Source organism: Phalacrocorax aristotelis, chromosome 3 (genome assembly GCF_949628215.1).
Source record: "Phalacrocorax aristotelis chromosome 3, bGulAri2.1, whole genome shotgun sequence".
Classification (NCBI taxonomy): Eukaryota; Metazoa; Chordata; class Aves; order Suliformes; family Phalacrocoracidae; genus Phalacrocorax; species Phalacrocorax aristotelis.
In genome coordinates this window covers 81,552,121-81,572,083 of record NC_134278.1, presented here as the reverse complement: position 1 = coordinate 81,572,083, position 19,963 = coordinate 81,552,121, and the positions used below count along the sequence as shown (strand labels likewise).

Sequence of the window (19,963 nt, the reverse complement as noted above, 5' to 3'; positions counted from 1 at the left end):
GCATGTAGTCAAATGAACACTGAAGTTCCTTTAGCTGTAAAATTTGCAAAATCACAGCTTGCATGTGAAAAGGTCTTACTTCAGATTGTTAGGCATAAATCCAACCCCTCTCTGTAATGTGCATGCTCCAAAGTTTGGTTTGGGGTAGGCATCTTTGGGGTGTTGGGGGTGGTGGTTCGGATTTGGTTTTCTTTTGAATTGAGGCTGTAGGAAGTCAAGTAGATCTTGGTTTCATGCAACAGAACTGGTTTATCTTTTTCATTCCTCTTTGAGCAGATACCCCATCAAACTGACTTTACAGTACGAGATCTAATTTATTAACAAGCCATAAATGATACTGTTGGTAAATGTTGCACCTTGCAAGGCAGTTACTACTTGAATATTAGGGGTCGTTGTCTTTTTTTGAACAGTAGAAAAATATTTTGATACCCCATGTCCTTGAATTAGAGTAAAAGAGGGCAGTATAGGAATGGTGTGTGTTGAGTAATAGGAACTATGCTGAGTTCATCCATAAGGATTAGACAATTCAGAACAACTGAAGAACTGGAACTGGAAGCACACCCCAGAAAAGTGAATCCTGATTGGAAAGGCATTCTCTTTTTACCTAAAAAAATATTGTTTTCTTATTGCAGATTATAAAGATTGGCAATCCTGGAATTTTAATAGTGACCATAAATATGACACAGCAGTGGTAAAAATAATTCTTCCTGTAGTCCCCTAAGACACACCCTCCCTCCCATCCTCTCATCCTTGTGAAACAGAGCGCTTTTATTCCAGGGCCATTTAAACTACAGGCTGTGCTTTAAATACTGTGATATCCTCTAATTGCTTCTCGTGCCAAAATCTGGGTAAACTAACGTTTGCTTGAAAGGAAGGAATAAAAGGAGCTTATGTACTAGTTTCCAAACAGGGCGGTCCTTTCTGGAAGTTCAACTTTTGTTTTGGAAAATTCAGTTTCCTTGTCCTGTTTTCTTTGATTGTTTGCTTATGGATTGGCAGTGGGTAACATTCCCTATTGTTATGGGTGAAACAAAATGAGAATTTTGAAGTATCTGTATACTACATGTGTGTAAGTTGCTGTATGAGTTGCTATTTACACAAAAGATTCCGAAAATACTTAAGTTATTTTCTTTAAAAAAATAATTTCTATCCTTCTCACCTTTAGCTACGTTTGTGAACTCAGTAGTTCTGGAATTTCATTATAAACTTGGGTTAAAAAACAGTGTTTATTATAATCTGTGAGGTCTTTGGAATTGGTCTGCAGGTGGTCTGTTGAGCTCTATTAACTAATAAAATCGGTAGAGTGGTTGGTAACACATTTGCTAAAGATCCAGAGTGGTGAGTGGGAAATGTTGATATTTGGCATTGATCTTCCAGCTAAAGAAAAAATACGGAAATAATTTGCTTCTTACCTGAATGAATGAATAAATGAATGAATGAGTGTTGAGTATGCTTTGTGTTCAAGAACGTTTTTGTATGCTTACTACAATTACAGATATTAATTTGAAAGACATGCTGTGCTGGGGAAGGGCACAGAGTATATATTATAGGCAGATAATTTTACATACTTTTCCACTCTTTTCTTCATCTGTAGATCGATTGCAAAAGAGCTTGCAGACTGGCTTATCAGCAACAATGTAGTTGAGCACATTTTTGGACCAAATTTACATATTGAGGTTTGTGTAAAATCATTATTATTTTTAGTATAAATATGGAGGAGTAACTTCTTGTTCTAGTAAATCTTTCCTCAATATGTTCTCACTTTGCAGATCATCAAACAGTGCCAAGTGATTCTGAATTTTCTTGCAGCTGAAGGGAGACTTAGTACTCAACACATAGACTGTATTTGGGCTGCAGCACAGGTATATACAAAATTTTGATAATTGCAAGAGTGATATTAAAAAAACAAAGCAAAACAAAAAAAACCCACCAGAAAATGGCAAGTTGATTTTGTCTTATAGTCATAAAGCTGAGTTTCTTACTTTTTCTTGTCTGTCTGTTTTGCTGACCAAAATTTTAAATTAGGTAACTGCCACAATTGTTGTTCTTTCATTAGATGCAATAATACACCTAGGCTACTTTTCTACAGGGAAAAAAAAAAAAGTTGTATAACAAAGACATGGTGTTTTCACTAAGAATGGGGATGAGGATTGTAGGGTAGATGTGATATTTTCACTGATGCGCTAAATTGCCTTGCTCCTATGTATTGTGGCTTCCATTTCTGTTACTCCTGGTGGGAACCATCAGGTGAAAATTGTGGCAGTGAAGTTTACAGCTCTGCTGCAGTGCTGGGGGTAAAGTCTATAGAAAGCACTGAGATTTTATTTTTTGCTTGGTAAACCTGGAAACTCTGATAGGCTTTTTTTCCTTTAGAAAGATGTATTTGTTTGCTACTTTTAATGGATTGCTATGCTTTTTATTTTATGTTGTGGAATTTTTTATTTAGGGGTTTTCAGTACAGTAGATGTTTTGATCTCCTGTTGTGGAAACGTTTTTTCCATGGTTTCATATTCTGCCTTTAGTATTAAACAAACAAACAAACAAACAAAAAAGACCAAACAACAACAACAAAAAAACCACACCACAAAAAAACCCTCAAGGTTTCACTGTAAATTTTTCTGAAAATACACTCAAAATGAAGGTCAGAGAAATAAAATTGATCTCTCTGATGAACAGGTATAGGGAACATACTTTTATAGAAGTTAGAATTTAAAGGGTTTTTTATGTGCTCAATATTTCTCTGTGATTTGTTTCAATCAAATACTACTGTATATGCATTCTGAAAACTCTGTAGTCCATTGTCATTATAACATGCAGCTGGTATGTTAATAAATGCTCATTATAATAGCATTCACTCTAATAGGCTCCAACAATTTTCTGTATCAAATTAATTAATGATTACTTATTTCACTTAGATTGTTAAAGCGATATTATACCTTCCCATATGTTTTCACACATGCAGTAATTCACACTAGTCTTAGACCTCTGGATTTTTTCTGTCTTTTGTACTATTTTAAGGACTTAGTATCATTACCCAAATGCGAGAATTCTTTTACAGTTCACATGTTCATTTTGAGATACTGATATTTTAAAAATATGTATGTTTGATATCAGAATTAAGTATGTTCTGATTACTTCCTGTAAAAGGTTTAAACCTCTTACATTGTTTAAAAGGCTGACACCCTTTGACTAAAGGAATAGAAAGCCTTAAAGAATACATTTTCCACTTTTTAAACTAACTTTTGGACCCAAATTTATCTTCTCTAAGTTGAAGCAGGTATCTCAAGATGTTTAAATGCATCCTTGTGTAGAACCCACATAATTTCATTCCAGCTTGAATCCTGTGAAAGGTGGCCTGTACCCCATAAACTGCTGGCAGGGATATTTTATATGCCAGGAAGGCAAAATAAATAAAGAATAAAAAAAACCCCAAAACCCTTTGAGGTGCATATGTGGTAACTGACATTGAGAATGTTTTTTCTAGAAGCTTCCTGTAATGATTATTTTATTTTTTGAATATCAACATCCTTACAAACATAATGAAACCCCTTGAATGACTGTGAAAATCATCATTTAACCTGACAATGCTCCTAGATGTTTTCTCCTTAATGTGTAAATAGAGTAGTTAGCTAAACACATTGTCATACTTTTTGACATCCATTACTGCAAAGACGAAAGAATTATAATCCTCGCACAGTTCACACAGACTGTTTTCTCAGTTCCATATTAGCCTGTAATATCTTTATTTGTATTTACCACTGCTAATAAGGTAATCATCGCAAATATTATTTCCCTCAGGATTTACCATATACACTAATATTTTAGAAGTTATATTTAAGTTAAAATGCAAAATAAACTTCCATTTCTTCTTTTCACCAAATCTCGTAGAACTGGAACTAGGGAAGATATTGTTACATTTGATTTCACTAAACTTCACATGCTTTACAATATAAAGATTAAGTTTAGTAAAAATTGCAAGTCTGATGTAGTTTAGAATTATTGGATGAGTGCTTCCTGAGAATTTGTGCAAAGATGTTGTTTAATTGCTTCAATTTTATCAATCTTTGAATTTATTTTTTCAAAATTTATTTTGCTGTTCCTCTTACCTTTTCTGTTCGTTTGTGCTTTGTAGCTAAAGCATTGCAGTCGTTACATACACGATTTGTTTCCTTCTTTGATCAAAAACTTGGACCCTGTCCCTCTTAGACACCTTCTTAACCTAGTCTCAACTCTTCATCCAAGTGCTCACACTGAACAGGTAAAGACAAGGTGAACAAAATCACTGTATCAAGAAAACAAATTATGTTAGTATCTTGAACAAGCATTGTGGGTTTGTCTTTGTCTTTTTCAAAGAATGCATGTAAAAGGAATACTCACTAATGCATAAGAGAGGAAACTGTATGAGCAAAATTGTCATGTTTCTTCACATTAGCCTCTTCTGGCTTTTGAATTACAATCTTTTTCAGGGATTTTTGAAGACTGGTAGAAGATTTTAACTTCATTTCTGAAATTAAAAAGTGTTTCACACAACATTATTTTGTGCATTCGTTTCTTTTGATGAGTTTATTTTGGTGAACTGTAGTGCTGGCATATAGAAATATGAACTGTGGATCTTTGCGTACCAAACCTACTGCTTCTTAGTGGCACTGTTATCTGGTTTTGTTTATAGACGTTGTATTTGGCATCAATGCTTATAAAAGCACTGTGGAATAATGCACTAGCAGCTAAGGCTCAGCTGTCAAAACAAAGCTCTTTTGCATCTTTACTGAGTACCAATCTGCCCATGGGAAACAAAAAAGGTATGTGGTTTTCCAGTAGATCTGGTAGTTAAAATTTAAATTTTCACAGTCTCCTTGTTGACTGTGGATAAAAAGGATGTATAGAACTTTTTACTTGAAGTATTTTTAAAAATGCTGGCATATTTTTCAAGCAGAAGTTGAGGATAAAGACAAAAACATTAAAACTTTGTGAGCGTGTTTGGAAAACTTTTTATTTTGGATCAATTCTGTTTGTAAATCTAAAGTAATATGTATTTTTCTTTTTTTTTTCTTTTTTTTCTTTTTTTTTCTTTTTTTTTTAAATTCAGAGGATGGTCCATAACTCAGTTAACTCTTGTTCTGCTGAACAACTCTAACTTATGTAGCTACATAAAGTCTTACAAACACTTACCTAATTTTTACCTGGTTTTTGATATTACGTGCTGTTTCCGTTTTTTTCTTTTTTCAACTTGACTGTATATTTTCCCCACAGTCATTACGAAAAGTGCTGCCAAGCCATTTTACTGTAGTTTCCCTTTCTTTTCTTACTGCTGATTTTTATGAATCATGGACAACTATATGCTGACAAAAAGATTTTTAGTCACTTGTTTTCCATCCTGCTTTTTTCCTTCAGAAGAAGAGGAGCTCAGAAGAGCAGCCCCTTCACCTTGTAAGTATAGTTTTAGAAGTACACCACAATCTGATACGTTTGCTACTACAGTGTTTTTCTACAGCTGTTGAATTTGAATAGAGGAGGAACTAGTAAAAATCTGCAATTATGTTTTTATGAGAAGTCAAATGAAAATTAAATTTCATGTAGAATATAGGAAATTCATATAGCTGTGCTATATATTGGCAAGAAGAGACAGAATACAAATTTCGTGGTAAAAGGCTCAGTGCTCTAAAAAGACTTCTTAGGGTTTGGGTACACAGGTTGTTCTGTCCCTTGTTCAACTCTTTGCAGGAAGAATGCTGTTGAGCTCATAAATTGAGGCAGTTTTGTGTAATGCTGTTATATTACAATTAATATATATCGCAGAGTAACTGGGAAATGTGATTTTGAAACTAGGGTCACCAGCAGCAAGCCCTCAAAGTAGTGACAACAGCGACACCCATCAGAGTGGAGGCAGTGATATTGAAATGGAGGAACAGCTTATTAACAGAACAAAACATGTACAGCAGCGACTTTCAGATACCGAGGTAAGACCATAAATCTTAGTCTGTGAGTTTTGATACTGAGTTGCCTATTATTAGCTATGGAGATTTTTTTCTGTAGTTGTTTCAAAATGTGAACAGGTACATAGCATGTATGCTTACCTGCAGCAGGATAGTGGATAGCTAGAATCTTTACTTATATTCTGTGCAGTTTACATCAAATATATTGTACCTTGCCTGTGAACAAATGCACTCAAAAAAAAACCCACAAAACTTCCTTGCATTTAAATTGTGTTTTAGTAAGATTAATCTCTTTAATAAGGGATTGCTTGACATATTGTTTGTGTGTCACACTGTCACTCTGTGTATGTGCAAAACCTGCACATATTCATAACCTGTTATGAATCAGGTAATGCAAAAATTACATTATTAAATCTGAATCTTGCTCAGAGTGTTTTGTCATTGGCAACCAAATTGAGAAAGAATGGATGAGAACTTAGAGATCTGACACATTTCCTCATAAATGAAGAATAGTGTTTGAATGGTGATGATGATGTACATTATGTATATTCAGTGGAGTTTTATTTTTCTCCCAATCTGTTAAAAATAACAATAATTTCAGGAATCCATGCAGGGAAGCTCTGATGAGACAGCCAACAGTGGTGAGGATGGCAGTAGTGGTCCTGGTAGTAGCAGTGGCCACAGTGATGGATCCAGTAACGAGGCCAACTCCAGTCACGCAAGCCAGTCTGCTGGAAGCCCTGGCAGCGAGGTGCAGTCTGAAGACATTGCAGATATTGAAGCTCTCAAAGAGGAGGAGGATGAAGAGGAAGAAGATAGGAGTCATAATCCTCAGAAAAGCAGTAGGAGCACAGATCTACGAAGCAGGAAACTGGAATCACAAACAGGCATTTGTCTGGGAGATTCACAAGGGGCATCGGAGAGGAGTGGTGCAAATAATGGGGCAGGAAAGGACCATGTTTTTAACACTGATTCTGTGACGCCAGTGGATAATCGAATTAGAATACTAGATGCTTGTTCTCATGCTGAGGATGCAGAACATGATATGACAGAGGAAATGGGCACTGCTCACATTTCTCAAGGGTCTCAAGATTCTTGTATAACTCACACGGGGGACTTCCTTGGGGAAACTATTGGAAATGAATTATTTAACTGCCGACAATTCATTGGGCCACAGCATCACCACCACCACCACCACCACCATCACCACCACGATGGGTAGGTAGCTTAACATTTCTTCTGATTCCTTCTGTAGCAGAAATAAAAGTGGTAGCAAAAAACTCAGTTTGGGCAGAAATTCATGTGGACGTTTTGATACAGGTTAGAATAATTTTGTCTAACAGAGATGATAGTTACACAGTGATCTATTTTGTTAACATCTGATAAAAGTTTTTGGTAAAGTTTTGGTATTGAACAAATAAGACAACATTTAACACGACGTTTAAATTGTTTTGGAAAATGCTGTATTTAGTTAACATTAAAGAAGTCACACACGATCATGATAGTGAGACCTTCAATTTATTTGTAATTGTTTTTCAAATTCATATGAAGGTCTGCTGTTCAAACAGATGATTCATCCTGACTTTAGCTTTAGGGAGATGTCTACTCATTTGTAGTCTGCTATAAACAACTTTCTCTTTGATATCGTCCATTCTAATACTCTTCTTTTATAGGCATATAGTTGATGATATGCTAAGTGCAGATGATGTCAGTTGCAGTAGTTCCCAAGTCAGTGCAAAATCAGAGAAAAATATGGCTGATTTTGATGGGGAAGAGTCTGGCTGTGAAGAAGAGCTTGTACAGATTAATTCACATGCTGAGCTAACATCTCATCTTCAGCAGCACCTTCCTAACCTTGCTTCTATCTATCATGAACATCTTAGTCAAGGTAAGAGTGATAAAACAGAAGAACATTGTATTTCTAACTCGTTCTTATATAATTTTGAACTAGTCTCCAACTGTTAAAGTTATCAAATTATTTTAACCATACGTGTATATTTGCGCAAGAAACCACAGTGACTACTGAGATTTTACTGTTTCTCCAAGGGATTAAATTTTGTATCACATTAGATGTAGCTGTGTTTACCTTTTTAAAAATTTTCCCCCCATTTCTACTGGTGCTTTTAATGCAAGTTAAAACAAATGAAGGCACTAAAGAGTCTAGCAAATGTTTTTTCTAATCAGTTATTAAAGTAAAAAGGGGGTACTGAAATGTGAATTTTTTTTCTCTCTCTGAAACATTATGTGATTTTTCTTCTGGTGGGTGGATCTTATTGTGATTCTGTACATTTGTCATCTTAAATGAATTAACCATAATGGGCTGTACAGAGGATAATTTTGGAAAAACGAGTTAAAATATAACTTGATATCTTAGGGAGCTTCCTTAAAGGGCACTTTATGCTATTTCATGTTACATTGCCAAATCTTCTAGTTTACTTCAGGGTGCAATTTAAGACGCTACTAAAACACTTCTCAGGAATTAAATCATCTTTCCATTTGCTATTGTGGCAGCTTTATTTTCTGTTTTATCCTCCTTTTAAATATAATGGAGGGTATGGTTAGTTAGTATGACTTTTTTTTCACTGGTCTGGCAGAACCAAGTTTGCTATCTTCCAGCAGACAGTAAAACCAGTACTATTTATGTCTTTTCCTGAAACACAGTTGAGAAGTCTCTTTTTTTCTTTAGGTTTAACATTTCTTGTTATGTGGAACTGAATTTATAATTTCAGCCTGACATTGAAAATTTGGAAGGATTATTTTTTTTTCTCCAGCACGGAGTTGAATAAACTGCTAAAACTTTGTAGTTAGAACGTGCTGTAAATCAGCATAATTTTTCAATATTTTCCATAGATATTACACATCTTACTGAAGATCCAAATTATTGTTTGAGCTGAGGCCTTCAGTGCAGATTAATTTTGACACTCCTAGTTTTGCACGTGCAAATAATTACAGTGTTCTGCACGCAATCTAAATCTTCTACTTGACTTTGCTGTTACATGAAAATAGTATCAAATAGTAGATAAATGAATGGTGCCAGCTGTGGCCACATAGAAGAAGGAAAATGTCTGTTTATGAACACATGATGAGTTTCTAAAATCATGCATTTTGATACTCTATCATATTAAAAATGGTGTTTGTTTTTGCTGTTTTTTTTGTAAGATATAGGAGATCATGCAGTCTGAGGGGAATTTATTGAAATGTACTTCCTTCTTGCTTTCCAACCATGGTAGTTAAAAAGATACCTCCCTTTGGACCACAGCACTGCAGAAAGACTTAAGTATTTTAATTACACTGTGAACTAAATATAATTAAATTAAAAAGCAATTTCACCTGCATCTGCAGTTCTTAAGTACTGTTTTTATTGCACTTTGCCATTAGACAAAACCAGTATAAATATTGGCTTAACCGTCCTGATGACTTCTTGTATGGTCATAATGTTTTGTCTTAAGAATCCATATGTGGAAAAAGGCTGCAATTACAATGTTGTTGCATGCAGTATAAGTAGCCAGGTTTACAGATAAAGCATGTTGTTGTTCATGCACTTAGGGAATAATGTTCAGATTAGATAGTTTCTTCTATTTATTCAATAACAGTCTTTGTATTTTGTTCAGGACCGGCAGTTCACAAACATCAATATAATAGCAATGCGGTGACGGACATTAATTTGGATAATGTTTGTAAGAAAGGAAATACCCTTTTGTGGGATCTGGTCCAGGATGAAGATGCAGTAAGTTGAATACCAGAAAACAATATTTTTTAAAAGAAAAGAAATATATACTATTCAGTGACCTTTCTTTCTACTTGCTGTAGATTCATCTCTCTGAAGGGTTAATAAATGAAGCAGAGAAGCTGCTCTGTTCTTTAGTATGCTGGTTCACTGACAGACAGATTCGAATGAGATTTATTGAAGGCTGCTTAGAAAATTTAGCAAACAACAGGTAACTTAAACCATAAATTATCTGTTTTTACATTATCTATTTTTGCAACATATAGGAAACCCAAGTTGACTGTAACAGTTATTTAACTTTACAGGAAGACAAGTTAAACCAAAGGCAGAAGTATAAAAATAGTTTTCAAGGTGTTATGAATGTATCTGATGATCCACTTTTTTATTCTATCACAGTCCTGAATTTCTCATCTTGTTGCATTTGTCTGTTCTCCCGTCTGTCAGAGGTTACTGCCTTCCTACCAATTGGTAAAATCGGGTCTGCATCTTAGCCAGCTGAGTGCAAGGTCTAAATTGAATATTTAGATTTTACATGAAAGTGGGTGAAGAACAGACAAGTTCTTTTCCACCGGGTCTGTTGTGGGGTTTAATTTCTGTGCAGAAGTAATATCTTGACCTCAGATAACTTGTTTAAGTACCAGCCAAAGGTGTGAGATTGTACAGTTTGAAAACTGGCAAAAGTGGAATTTATTTTGTTGATACAACCAGTCAACTGCTGGACATCACCTGTGGTGTTATGTTGTTACCTTGTTACAGTTGCAGTTATGTTACAGTTCTTTGCTAAGAACTGTGTTTGTGAGATGAGTTACAAGTGTACTGAGATATTAAGAAAAAAATTGTGAAGATAATTATAACTGATAAGAAACTTCTGTTGAATGCAGTTTATGCACTTCTTGAGTTTTCCTAGATAGTTGTCTCACAATACACACCTACTTGTGTGTATAAGGAGTTTGAGGCAGATTTATTTCTGCCATGTCATCTGTTTGTAGAAAAGCCATACTTATTTTGCTGAAATTTCAAAGCATAAATATTATGAAACTCAAAAACAATTTCTCTTTTGAAATTTAAATAACTTTTAATAAGAAAAATGTGTACTGTTTTATTTTTATACTTGTCCAACCAGCTGTTCGTTCACGGTATTACATGTAGAGAATTTGAAGGATGTGTAGTTCAGATTCAGAAAACTAATTGGCTGACACGATGGTAAACTTCACGTAGGTGTTGCCAGTGCTTTCAGTTAGCCTGTTTGCTCACTGAACCCGAGCTTCTCAAAGTAATTTTAAAATTGACTTTTTAAATTTTGTAACAATTGTATATTGTTATTTCTCTCTTTCTCCTTTAGATCAGTAGTAGTTTCACTTCGTCTTCTTCCAAAGCTGTTTGGTACATTTCAACAATTTGGGAGCAGTTATGATACACATTGGATAACAATGTAAGTAGTCCTCGGTCCCCAACTGACTAAGCCAACAGAAGTGATGACATTTAGGGGACTGCTGCAAGGCTTGCTCCCTTAGTTTTGTCCAAATTAGTAATCCAAATTAATAATGACCTGTCTGTTATCTGGCCTAGTTGTATGAGGTTGTCTAATCACTCAGACTTCTTCATAATATGCACTACTGTTGTAACTGAGGTGAAGACTAATTTTTATATATATATTTTTACATCTCTGCCCTTTAAATCCCAAAGGACTTGCAGGCAGTACTAGGCATCCATTAACTGTGTATTGTAAAAGGTTGTAATAACTTGATGTTACATCATTCTGTTCTGATTGTCTATCAAATGCTTCTAAGTAATAAAAGATTTGGTTTATAAGAAAATGTTTAAAATGTGAAGATATATAGTACAGCATTCCTTACTAGAACAAACTATATAGCTTGCTGGTATAACTATAGGGAATAGACTTCCAGAACTTCTGGGAAAGATTACAGTGATTATCAGCAATTTTTTTTGGCCTTTTTGACATGCTGTTTAAATATATGCCAAGTTCTGAGTTTTGGCTTAGACCCTTTCTGAATTAGGGCCTTTAGGAACAGTTTTCATGATCTCCAAAGGGGACAGTTGTCTACCAGTCCGATGCCTGAAAATAGCGACGACGAAAAGGAAGAAGAGAGTACTGTACTGGAACATACTCCTGATTTCATGGTAGATGGGAAATGGAATGTTTACTTTTTTTTTATGTGTATGCAGTTTTCTTATAATAGCTTTCAAATTTCTGTAGCTTTTCTGATCTTTTTAAGCAAACTATAACACTGTCTGCGCTTTAAATTAACACAGGTGGGCAGAAAAGGAACTCAGTATGATGAAACTTTTCTTTGATAATTTGGTACACTACATTCAGGCAGTCAGGGAAGGACGACATAAACATGCATTGTAAGTACAGAACTGACTTTGAGAGTCTGATATTTTATGTTTTTAAATGTTTCTTTTTCTGGTGCTTCTGATGTGTTCTTATAAGTAAATACTTTCTATAGGGATAGTATATGCTTACAGACACAAAGGTCTGTAAAAATATAATTTTAAATAGCTTCCTTTTTCATAAAAAACCACACAACAATTAATCACAGAATCACAGGTTGGAAGGGACCTCAGGGATCATCTAGTCCAACCTTTCTAGGAAGAGCACAGTCTAGACAAGATGGCCCAGCACCCTGTCCAAATGACTCTTGTAGGTGTCCAGTGTGGCCAAGTCACCCACTTCCCTAGGGGGATTATTCAAATGATTGACTGTTCTCACTGTGAAAAATTTCCCTCTGATGTCCAATCAGAATCTCCCCAAGAGCAACTTGTGTCCATTGACCCTTGTCCTCTACATATGACTCCTTGTAAAAAGGGAGACTCCATCTTCTTTGTAGCTACCCCTTAAGTACTGGTGCATGGTACATGTTGTTTTCGTCATGTTGTTTTGTACATGGTGATGCGTTGTTTTTGTCAGATACTGAGTATTGGTTTACAAAGAGGTCACGAACATTTTATACATTTAAATCCAGTTAAAGTGTTTTCATATCACAAAGTTATTAAAATGTTTCAGTTTTAAAATCTGTTATTAACCTTTGCAGTATTTTTTTTCCATTTAACACATTCATCCTCACTTTCCAACCTGTATTGTTAAAATTAGGTGTATCTACACAAGTGATACAATTCCAAATCATGGAGGAATAGACTATTTGTGTTTAGACAGATGTCAAAGTCAGTATGCAAATATGGGCATGCACAATTCAAAAATATTGCTATTTGTGGTTGAATTTTTACTTCATCATACACCTTTATATTGGACATGGCTCTAGTGAGAAATTACTTCAAAAGCTGTTTTACAGTGGGATGAATTACTTTAAGTTCTGGCAAAATGATACCTTGTTCTGCTCCTCTGACCATTAAACTTCTACCTTATAAATAGAAATAAAGTTAGTATTTTTATATAGGTTATAAAGAGTGTGTATCATCTGGGAACAGAAATTCAGAGTAGAAAGATCCGTATTTTACAAGCTAGGGAAAAAATTAAGGTCAGGTCCTGCAAGGTGCTAATGACAAAATTATGCACTTGGATCAGACTGAATGCCTAAACCCCCCTACTACCACCCCCCCAAAAAACAACCAACAGAAAAAGTACCTTATCCAGTAATGACTAGTGTGTCATTCCACTCTTTGGTGTGGTTCTGCAATGTGTACAGCTGGAGCGTAGGCTATATACTGACCTAGAAGTTCAGAAGGAAACTTAGAAGAAAAAATCATTTACGCTTTTAAGAGGCACATGTATGAGTGGGGAAAAAAGTTATGACAATAAATAATAAAATAAACATTTTTATACTAATTCAAATTTTAGGTACAGCCACAGTGCAGAAGTTCAGGTTCGTCTTCAATTCCTGACGTGTGTGTTTTCAACTCTAGGATCACCAGATCATTTCAGTAAGTATTTGAGGTTGCCATATCAGAGAAGTACCTTGTAGTAAGGCTCACATACTTCTTAATAATCAATGTTAGCTTAAATAAATATAATATTTTAAACAGATACAATTTTAAATAATCTCTGATATTGTTTCAAAAGAAGGAAGATTTTATGCCACAAGCATAGAACCAACATTGGAGTTTAGATTCTATCGCAGTTCTGGGAGAACAAATTTTTATGTCCTCTGTGCTTCAGTTTTTCTAAATATTTCTAAATATGAAGATAATATATTCTGTATTTGTGGGGTTTGTTTCATTTCCATAATGTTCCCAGAGACCTTTTACTGGAGTGCGCTGTAAGTAAGTTGTGATACCAAAAAGGAATAATTCTTTATATTTAATACTGTCAGAAATTGGTTTACACTACCTGTAGGGTCTTTTGCAAAAGTAGTATTCTGCATGATAGTTGATTTGTACAGATGCTGAAAAGGTTAAAAATAGAATTTTTTTGAAGTGGCTGGTGGAATTCGAAGTTGAACATAACTTTCTGTGGTTTTAGTAACCCTTGGTGGCTTTTCCTTCCATAAACTGTTTTGGCTGCTCTCTTCGTAAGCCCTTGTAAACTAATAGCCTTCAGTGTTGTCTCAGCATTAGCTCTGTACAGGCTTTCAGCTGACTGTATATTGACGTAATTTATTAAAATGACTGAAGGGAGGAGTCATTTGGGTAGTCTCATTATAGGTAGTCAAAGTTGGCATACAATGCATGGCTTGGCCCTCTGGTCGTTAGAGTAGAGTAAAGGAAGGAATGAGAACATCTGTAGCCAAAAGAAAAAAAAAGTAATGCTGTATTTGCTATTGTTGATAGGATAGCCATGGTTCTTTTTAAATAAATTTGTTGGGATCACAATTGTTTATATACCAGCTAAGAAAATAAACCTACAATCTTCTTGAAAGGAATAACAACGAAATAGTTACAGAGATACTATTTTCAGCCACAATCTCAATACCCAGCTCAAAGCTGGACTCCAGGTTGTGCCCAATAATTATTTGTGTACTGAGAAACAACCTGCTGTTTCGTATGAGATCTTAGGTCAGCCCACACTACTCATTGGTTTAGTAACAGCTGACAGCACTAAAGGCCAAAAACTGTAGCTGATAGCCAGCTCTAAAAGGGGAGAAGTGTATGACTTCTAACTGGTAGGTGGTGCATTTTTCTTTTGTTTTTTCCAAAAACTTGTCCTGACAAAAACTGTTCTGACTTCTCTGTATGTATTTTTGGGGTTTGTAGAATATTGCTGAACACTTGATGTTATAAAGTAGTAGTTAAAAATACTTCCCTAATTTTAGGGTTGAGTTTAGAACAAGTGGATATATTGTGGCACTGCTTAGTAGAAGATTCTGAATGTTATGATGATGCACTACACTGGTTTTTAAATCAAGTACGAAGTAAAGATCAGCATGCTATGGGTATGGAGACTTACAAGCATCTTTTTTTGGAAAAGGTATGTAGAGAGTTAATTGCAACCATATTAATTCTAATAGAAGTGTTTCTTTCCATATCAGCACTATTTAACATATAATATTGTTTCTATGAGTAATGTGTCTTCAGTAGTCTGGGAAAGCCCCACTTGTCATGCAATGATTTTTCTCTGCGTGGAGGGAAGAGGGGAATGGATTGGCATGAATTCTTTTCACACTAGTATTCACTTGAGTAAAGGCTATTTCTTTGCAAATAGCCTGTGTGTTGTATCTGAAGCAATGTAGCACTTCATTAGATTCGAAAAAAAAAAAGCCACCCAAAACTATACTTTCCTTTATGATATACAGCAACCTGACTAAAAAAATTACTTTTCTTCTTTTTGGGAGGGGTGTATAAATCTCATCAGCACATCCACTGAAAATGCGAACGTTCGGCAGTAGAGCTTTTTGCAAAGGATCCCATTCATTTCAACAGATGGCATTACAAAATTGATAGATTGTGCAATAATTAATTTAGTCTACTTCTTTTTCAAGGTTACACAGTTTTTGTCTAGTTTCATAAGCATATGAGTTTTTTGAACAGACACATCATGTATGCTAACAAATTGTGCTGCTGTGGATAAGTTAAGCAGCTAATGTTGCAGTAATAATTTTTGTTCCCTCTGTGCTGTTACAGTCCAAATCAGTGGTAGAGAAAAGCGGTTTGTTTAAGCCAATTATAGTTGATTTTTTTTATTCTATATAAAATTCAGAGTGTCATCTTTTGCAAGAATAAATTTTACTTGACCTACTACATTTGAATATGACTGGTAGTAAAACTGACATTTTTCTGTGCTAAGGAAATAAATACCCTGTGATTGCTGTCTGTTCCATCACTGATTTTTTTTCCTCCATACTAAAGTACATTTGTTTTATTTAGATGCCACAACTAAAACCTGAAACTATTAGTATGACTGGCCTAAACCTCTTCCAGCATTTGTGTAATTTGGCTCGATTGGCTACTAGTGCATATGATGGTGGCTCAAACTCAGAGGTAAGCCTAGATTCTGTGCTCACGTTTTTCTTCTTTCTGAGGGAAAGGGAAAGTTAAATTATGTATCTGCAAGGGCATATCTCATGAGAACTTACTGGCTTGAATATTGTTTACTGGTCTGAGATAATAATGTCACAGCCGCTAGTGGTGGAGTCTGTACAGAGTTCTACCTCAGGGAGAGCCTTGGAAGCTCAGGATTCAAAAGTTCCAAGTGTGGGACAGTGAAATGGAAATAAAAGAGGCCAGTGATACTGACCTTCCCTCATGACTTTGAGCGTGTGTGGCTTTGTCTCTAGAGGCAGAGATAGGAAACCACAAAGAAAGTGATACCTGTTGCCTGTGTGTTTATCATATACTTAGCATAACTGAACTGTATTTGCTGTTGTGTTTAAAGAATGAGTTTGTAACATTTATTTTTATAAATAAGAAGATTCACATGACACTCTATTAGGCATATTTAATTTTGACTAGATAACTGTAAAATGTGTCTCAGTTTACGTATGATGTGAAGTTTTTCTTCTGTAGTTTTTTATACAGAGAAACTATCCTAGAAATAAAATTATATATAGGACATATTTCTGTGAATTGATTCAAGGCAATTTTTCATTAAAATTTCTATTCTTGCAATGAATACCAATAATAGTTGTGGTTTTCACGCTTCATTTCAAAGTATCTTTGTTTGTCAAAAGTGAGGCAGATAAAATGTCTTAGGTCAGAAAAGTGTTGCTCCCAGTGAAATAATGAGGCAATGTTTTGTTTCTGTATTTATTTTCCTTTTGTCAAAACAGTTGTGCGGCATGGACCAGTTCTGGGGTATCGCTTTAAGAGCACAGTCTGGTGATGTCAGTCGAGCGGCTATCCAGTATATCAACTCTTATTATATCAATGGTATGAAATTTTGCTTTCTGTTTAAAATGTTTTAAAGAATATCTAGCATTATCCTCTTCTTATTCTTAGTATTAAAATGCATAGTCCCAAAGTTCTGCCTTTATAATTTACTTTAACTGTTATTACAGGTAAAACTGGTCTGGAAAAAGAACAGGAATTTATTAGCAAGTGTATGGAGAGTCTGATGATAGCATCCAGTAACCTTGAGCAAGACTCTCATTCAAGTCTGACCATTATTGAAAGAGGACTCTTAATGCTGAAGACACACCTGGAAGCTTTCAGGAGAAGGTAAATGGTGCCATTGATATATTTGGATGCAGAATTTATTTACATATCTCTTATCATAATGATAAATGAGTTATGAGTTATTATTAAGTATTAGTGTCTTTGTTTTTCTTTGTGTAAATTAAGGACAGTGGTGGATAATTTTGAAAGGTAATAAATAATGTTTAAATAGTTACAAGAGTTGGCCCTTGCCCTTGTATAAAGACGTGGATATGGTTCCTGCTTCCCCATCCCTCACCAAAGAAATGTTTTCAAAGTTATTTTAGTTTTATTTGAAAAAACAGTGAGAATATCAATAACTTCCTCTTATTTTGAAAAAGTGAGTAAATTGCAAGTTTTGTCTTTCCTCTCATTGTTTTTCAAACGTATGTGATAAATAGGTTTTGACAAAAATACCTTTTCAACGTGTTTACCTGTTCTTAAGGTTTGCCTATCATCTGAGACAGTGGCAGATTGAAGGCACTGGTATCAGCAGTCACTTGAAAGCCCTGAGTGACAAACAGTCACTACCACTAAGAATTGTATGTCAGCCAGCTGGACTTCCTGACAAGGTACTTAAAAGTCCTTTTACAAGTACATCCTACTTTGTTAAATTTCAGTAAGTCCACTGTGCACTTTGAAAAAATAAAATATGTGTTTATTTCAGATGACTATAGAAATGTATCCTAGTGATCAGGTGGCCGATCTACGGGCAGAAGTCACCCATTGGTACGAAAATTTGCAGAAGGAGCAGATAAATCAACAAGCACAGCTTCAGGAGTTTGGCCAAAGCAGCCGCAAAGGTGATTTCCCTGGTAAGCTACAGCGCTTGTACCTGTATTTATTGCCCTTACAAGGGTTCCTCCATTGAGAGCTTAGAAGATTGTGGTCTTTTCCTTCCCCAGATATCCTAAATAAGCAAGCATTATGGTTTATTTTCTTCTAGCTGTAGTTATCATCACCCTCACTTTTAATTAATAATGTTGTTTCTTAAGGGCTACCTTTTGTTTGAAATAGCAAAGAAGATGTAGATCTGCCAAAGGTCCTTAGATATAGCCAAGCTCCAGGTCCCAACAGACTTTCCCCTACATTATTTTCCTTCTCCTTGTTGTTTTAATTAATTGTGGTGTTTTCTTTTATTTGGAGGTGCTGCTACATAGAACCTTACTCTGTGTTTCACAAAATTTATACATTTCTGGTTCTGCCATTGATTCAGAATTTAAAGTCATAATTCAAATTCATAATTAATACCCTGCATATATGTATTCCAGTCAGGTGTAAGATTTTCCTTACTCCTACAAATGCTTTGTAATTTATGGTGATCCTGTAGCAACAATGACCACTTATCCTCTTTTGGTGCTCTTAATTTAGAATGTCACATTGCTCCTGAGGTGGTCATTGCATGGTTACAGTGTGATGAATATGCATCCTCTTGTTGTTCCCTTTCTTTACGTGTTTCTGAGTCACCGAAAATGTCTGCTTTATCCTTTAAGAGGAGGACATTTTCTAAATCCTACTAATATTATATATTATAGCATTCTTATCAGTTATTGCTACTCAAAATGTTACAGTTTTCTGAATTATCTTTTCAACGTTTTCTTGTTTTCTTTCTTCCTCATTATGAGCAAGAGTTAGCATGTAATGCATATTATCTGAACAAATTCTGTCCATGAACATCTTTTTCCAACACCACAGACCATTAGTACATCTGTAAACATGAATCTGACTTTCTTTTCATAGTTTAGCACTTCTTAAAAAAGTGTTTTAATGAGACACGCTGTCAGTAAACCAGTCTGAATTTCAGACATCTGAACTACCTTCTTTGTGAAATCCTTTTCCAGCCACTCGTCAGAAGCTGTTTTAGTGAAGAAACAATCTGATTTTCCACCCCATGTAGCCACATAGCAGGAATTTTTATTTTTGTTTTAACTGGGATTTTAGAAACACGTGATTCAGAAAATTGAACATTGCAGTCCTACAGCAACTGCAGTTCAGTCATCTTACGTACAATGTCTTTTGTTTTGTAGAATGCCTGTGCTGATATCCATAATTCTGTACATTTTCTGTGGATGTTGTTTTATTTTTTTCTCTGTTTACTACAGCAATTATTAACATACTGTAACTATGGGAAACTAGAGAACCATAAAATTTATATCTGTTGATTTGTAAACCCTTGCAAGGTTTAAAACCGGTATTAATGCCTTGAAGTGCTTCATCTTGTAATTGATATCTGTGTTGGCTGGTAGATCATAAAATCCTGTAAGAGGCAAAATGTCTTATTAACCAAACTCCTGAAGTGTTTCTGCATTGTTCTGTGCATGTCACTGTGTGTTTGGAATAACCTAGTCACATGATTTTTTACTTTTCAACTGCCAGTTTTGAGAAGATAAGACTGAAACTGAGACTTGTGGTTAAAACCTGTAGTTTTACTCATCTATACCCTATTTTGGGGGCTGTTGTGTATAGCTTGAAAAAAAAGAAAGGACTTTCTAGTAACATTTTGTTGGTCATAAAGATCTCAGTGAATTATGGTTCAGTGTACTGACTGTTTACACTTAAAAACTTGGGTCATTCTGCACACAGGAGACATGAATTTTAAGGTACATAGTGCACGCTTCAGTCATGGTGACCTTTTACTGAGTCTATTATAGCATACCTATATTAGTTAATCTACAACAAAAACCAGTTCCTGAAATGGTGGTTATTTCATCAACTTAGATAGAAATCTAAGTAGATTTTATCTAATTCCAGTAAA

At 35.0% G+C, this 19,963-nt stretch overlaps 1 protein-coding gene across 10 annotated transcripts in view; it reads left to right on the top strand.

Annotated features, from left to right (window-relative positions):
* The window catches only part of USP34 (ubiquitin specific peptidase 34), a 139,929-nt gene that overhangs the window by 53,051 nt on the left and 66,915 nt on the right, over positions 1 to 19,963 (top strand). For 6 of the 10 annotated variants that reach the window (XM_075088176.1, XM_075088177.1, XM_075088184.1 and 3 more), the window contains exons 9-27: positions 1,595 to 1,676; positions 1,770 to 1,862; positions 4,133 to 4,258; positions 4,670 to 4,799; positions 5,392 to 5,427; positions 5,827 to 5,957; positions 6,535 to 7,151; positions 7,607 to 7,821; positions 9,545 to 9,660; positions 9,744 to 9,871; positions 11,003 to 11,092; positions 11,935 to 12,030; positions 13,481 to 13,563; positions 14,892 to 15,046; positions 15,943 to 16,056; positions 16,845 to 16,944; positions 17,073 to 17,232; positions 17,654 to 17,780; positions 17,876 to 18,023. In XM_075088176.1, the coding sequence (XP_074944277.1) occupies positions 1,595 to 1,676; positions 1,770 to 1,862; positions 4,133 to 4,258; positions 4,670 to 4,799; positions 5,392 to 5,427; positions 5,827 to 5,957; positions 6,535 to 7,151; positions 7,607 to 7,821; positions 9,545 to 9,660; positions 9,744 to 9,871; positions 11,003 to 11,092; positions 11,935 to 12,030; positions 13,481 to 13,563; positions 14,892 to 15,046; positions 15,943 to 16,056; positions 16,845 to 16,944; positions 17,073 to 17,232; positions 17,654 to 17,780; positions 17,876 to 18,023 (2,747 nt within the window). The remainder of the gene's footprint in view (positions 1 to 1,594; positions 1,677 to 1,769; positions 1,863 to 4,132; positions 4,259 to 4,669; positions 4,800 to 5,391; positions 5,428 to 5,826; positions 5,958 to 6,534; positions 7,152 to 7,606; positions 7,822 to 9,544; positions 9,661 to 9,743; positions 9,872 to 11,002; positions 11,093 to 11,934; positions 12,031 to 13,480; positions 13,564 to 14,891; positions 15,047 to 15,942; positions 16,057 to 16,844; positions 16,945 to 17,072; positions 17,233 to 17,653; positions 17,781 to 17,875; positions 18,024 to 19,963) is intronic. The other 4 variants (XM_075088183.1, XM_075088175.1, XM_075088181.1 and 1 more) reach the window with 2 other exon arrangements.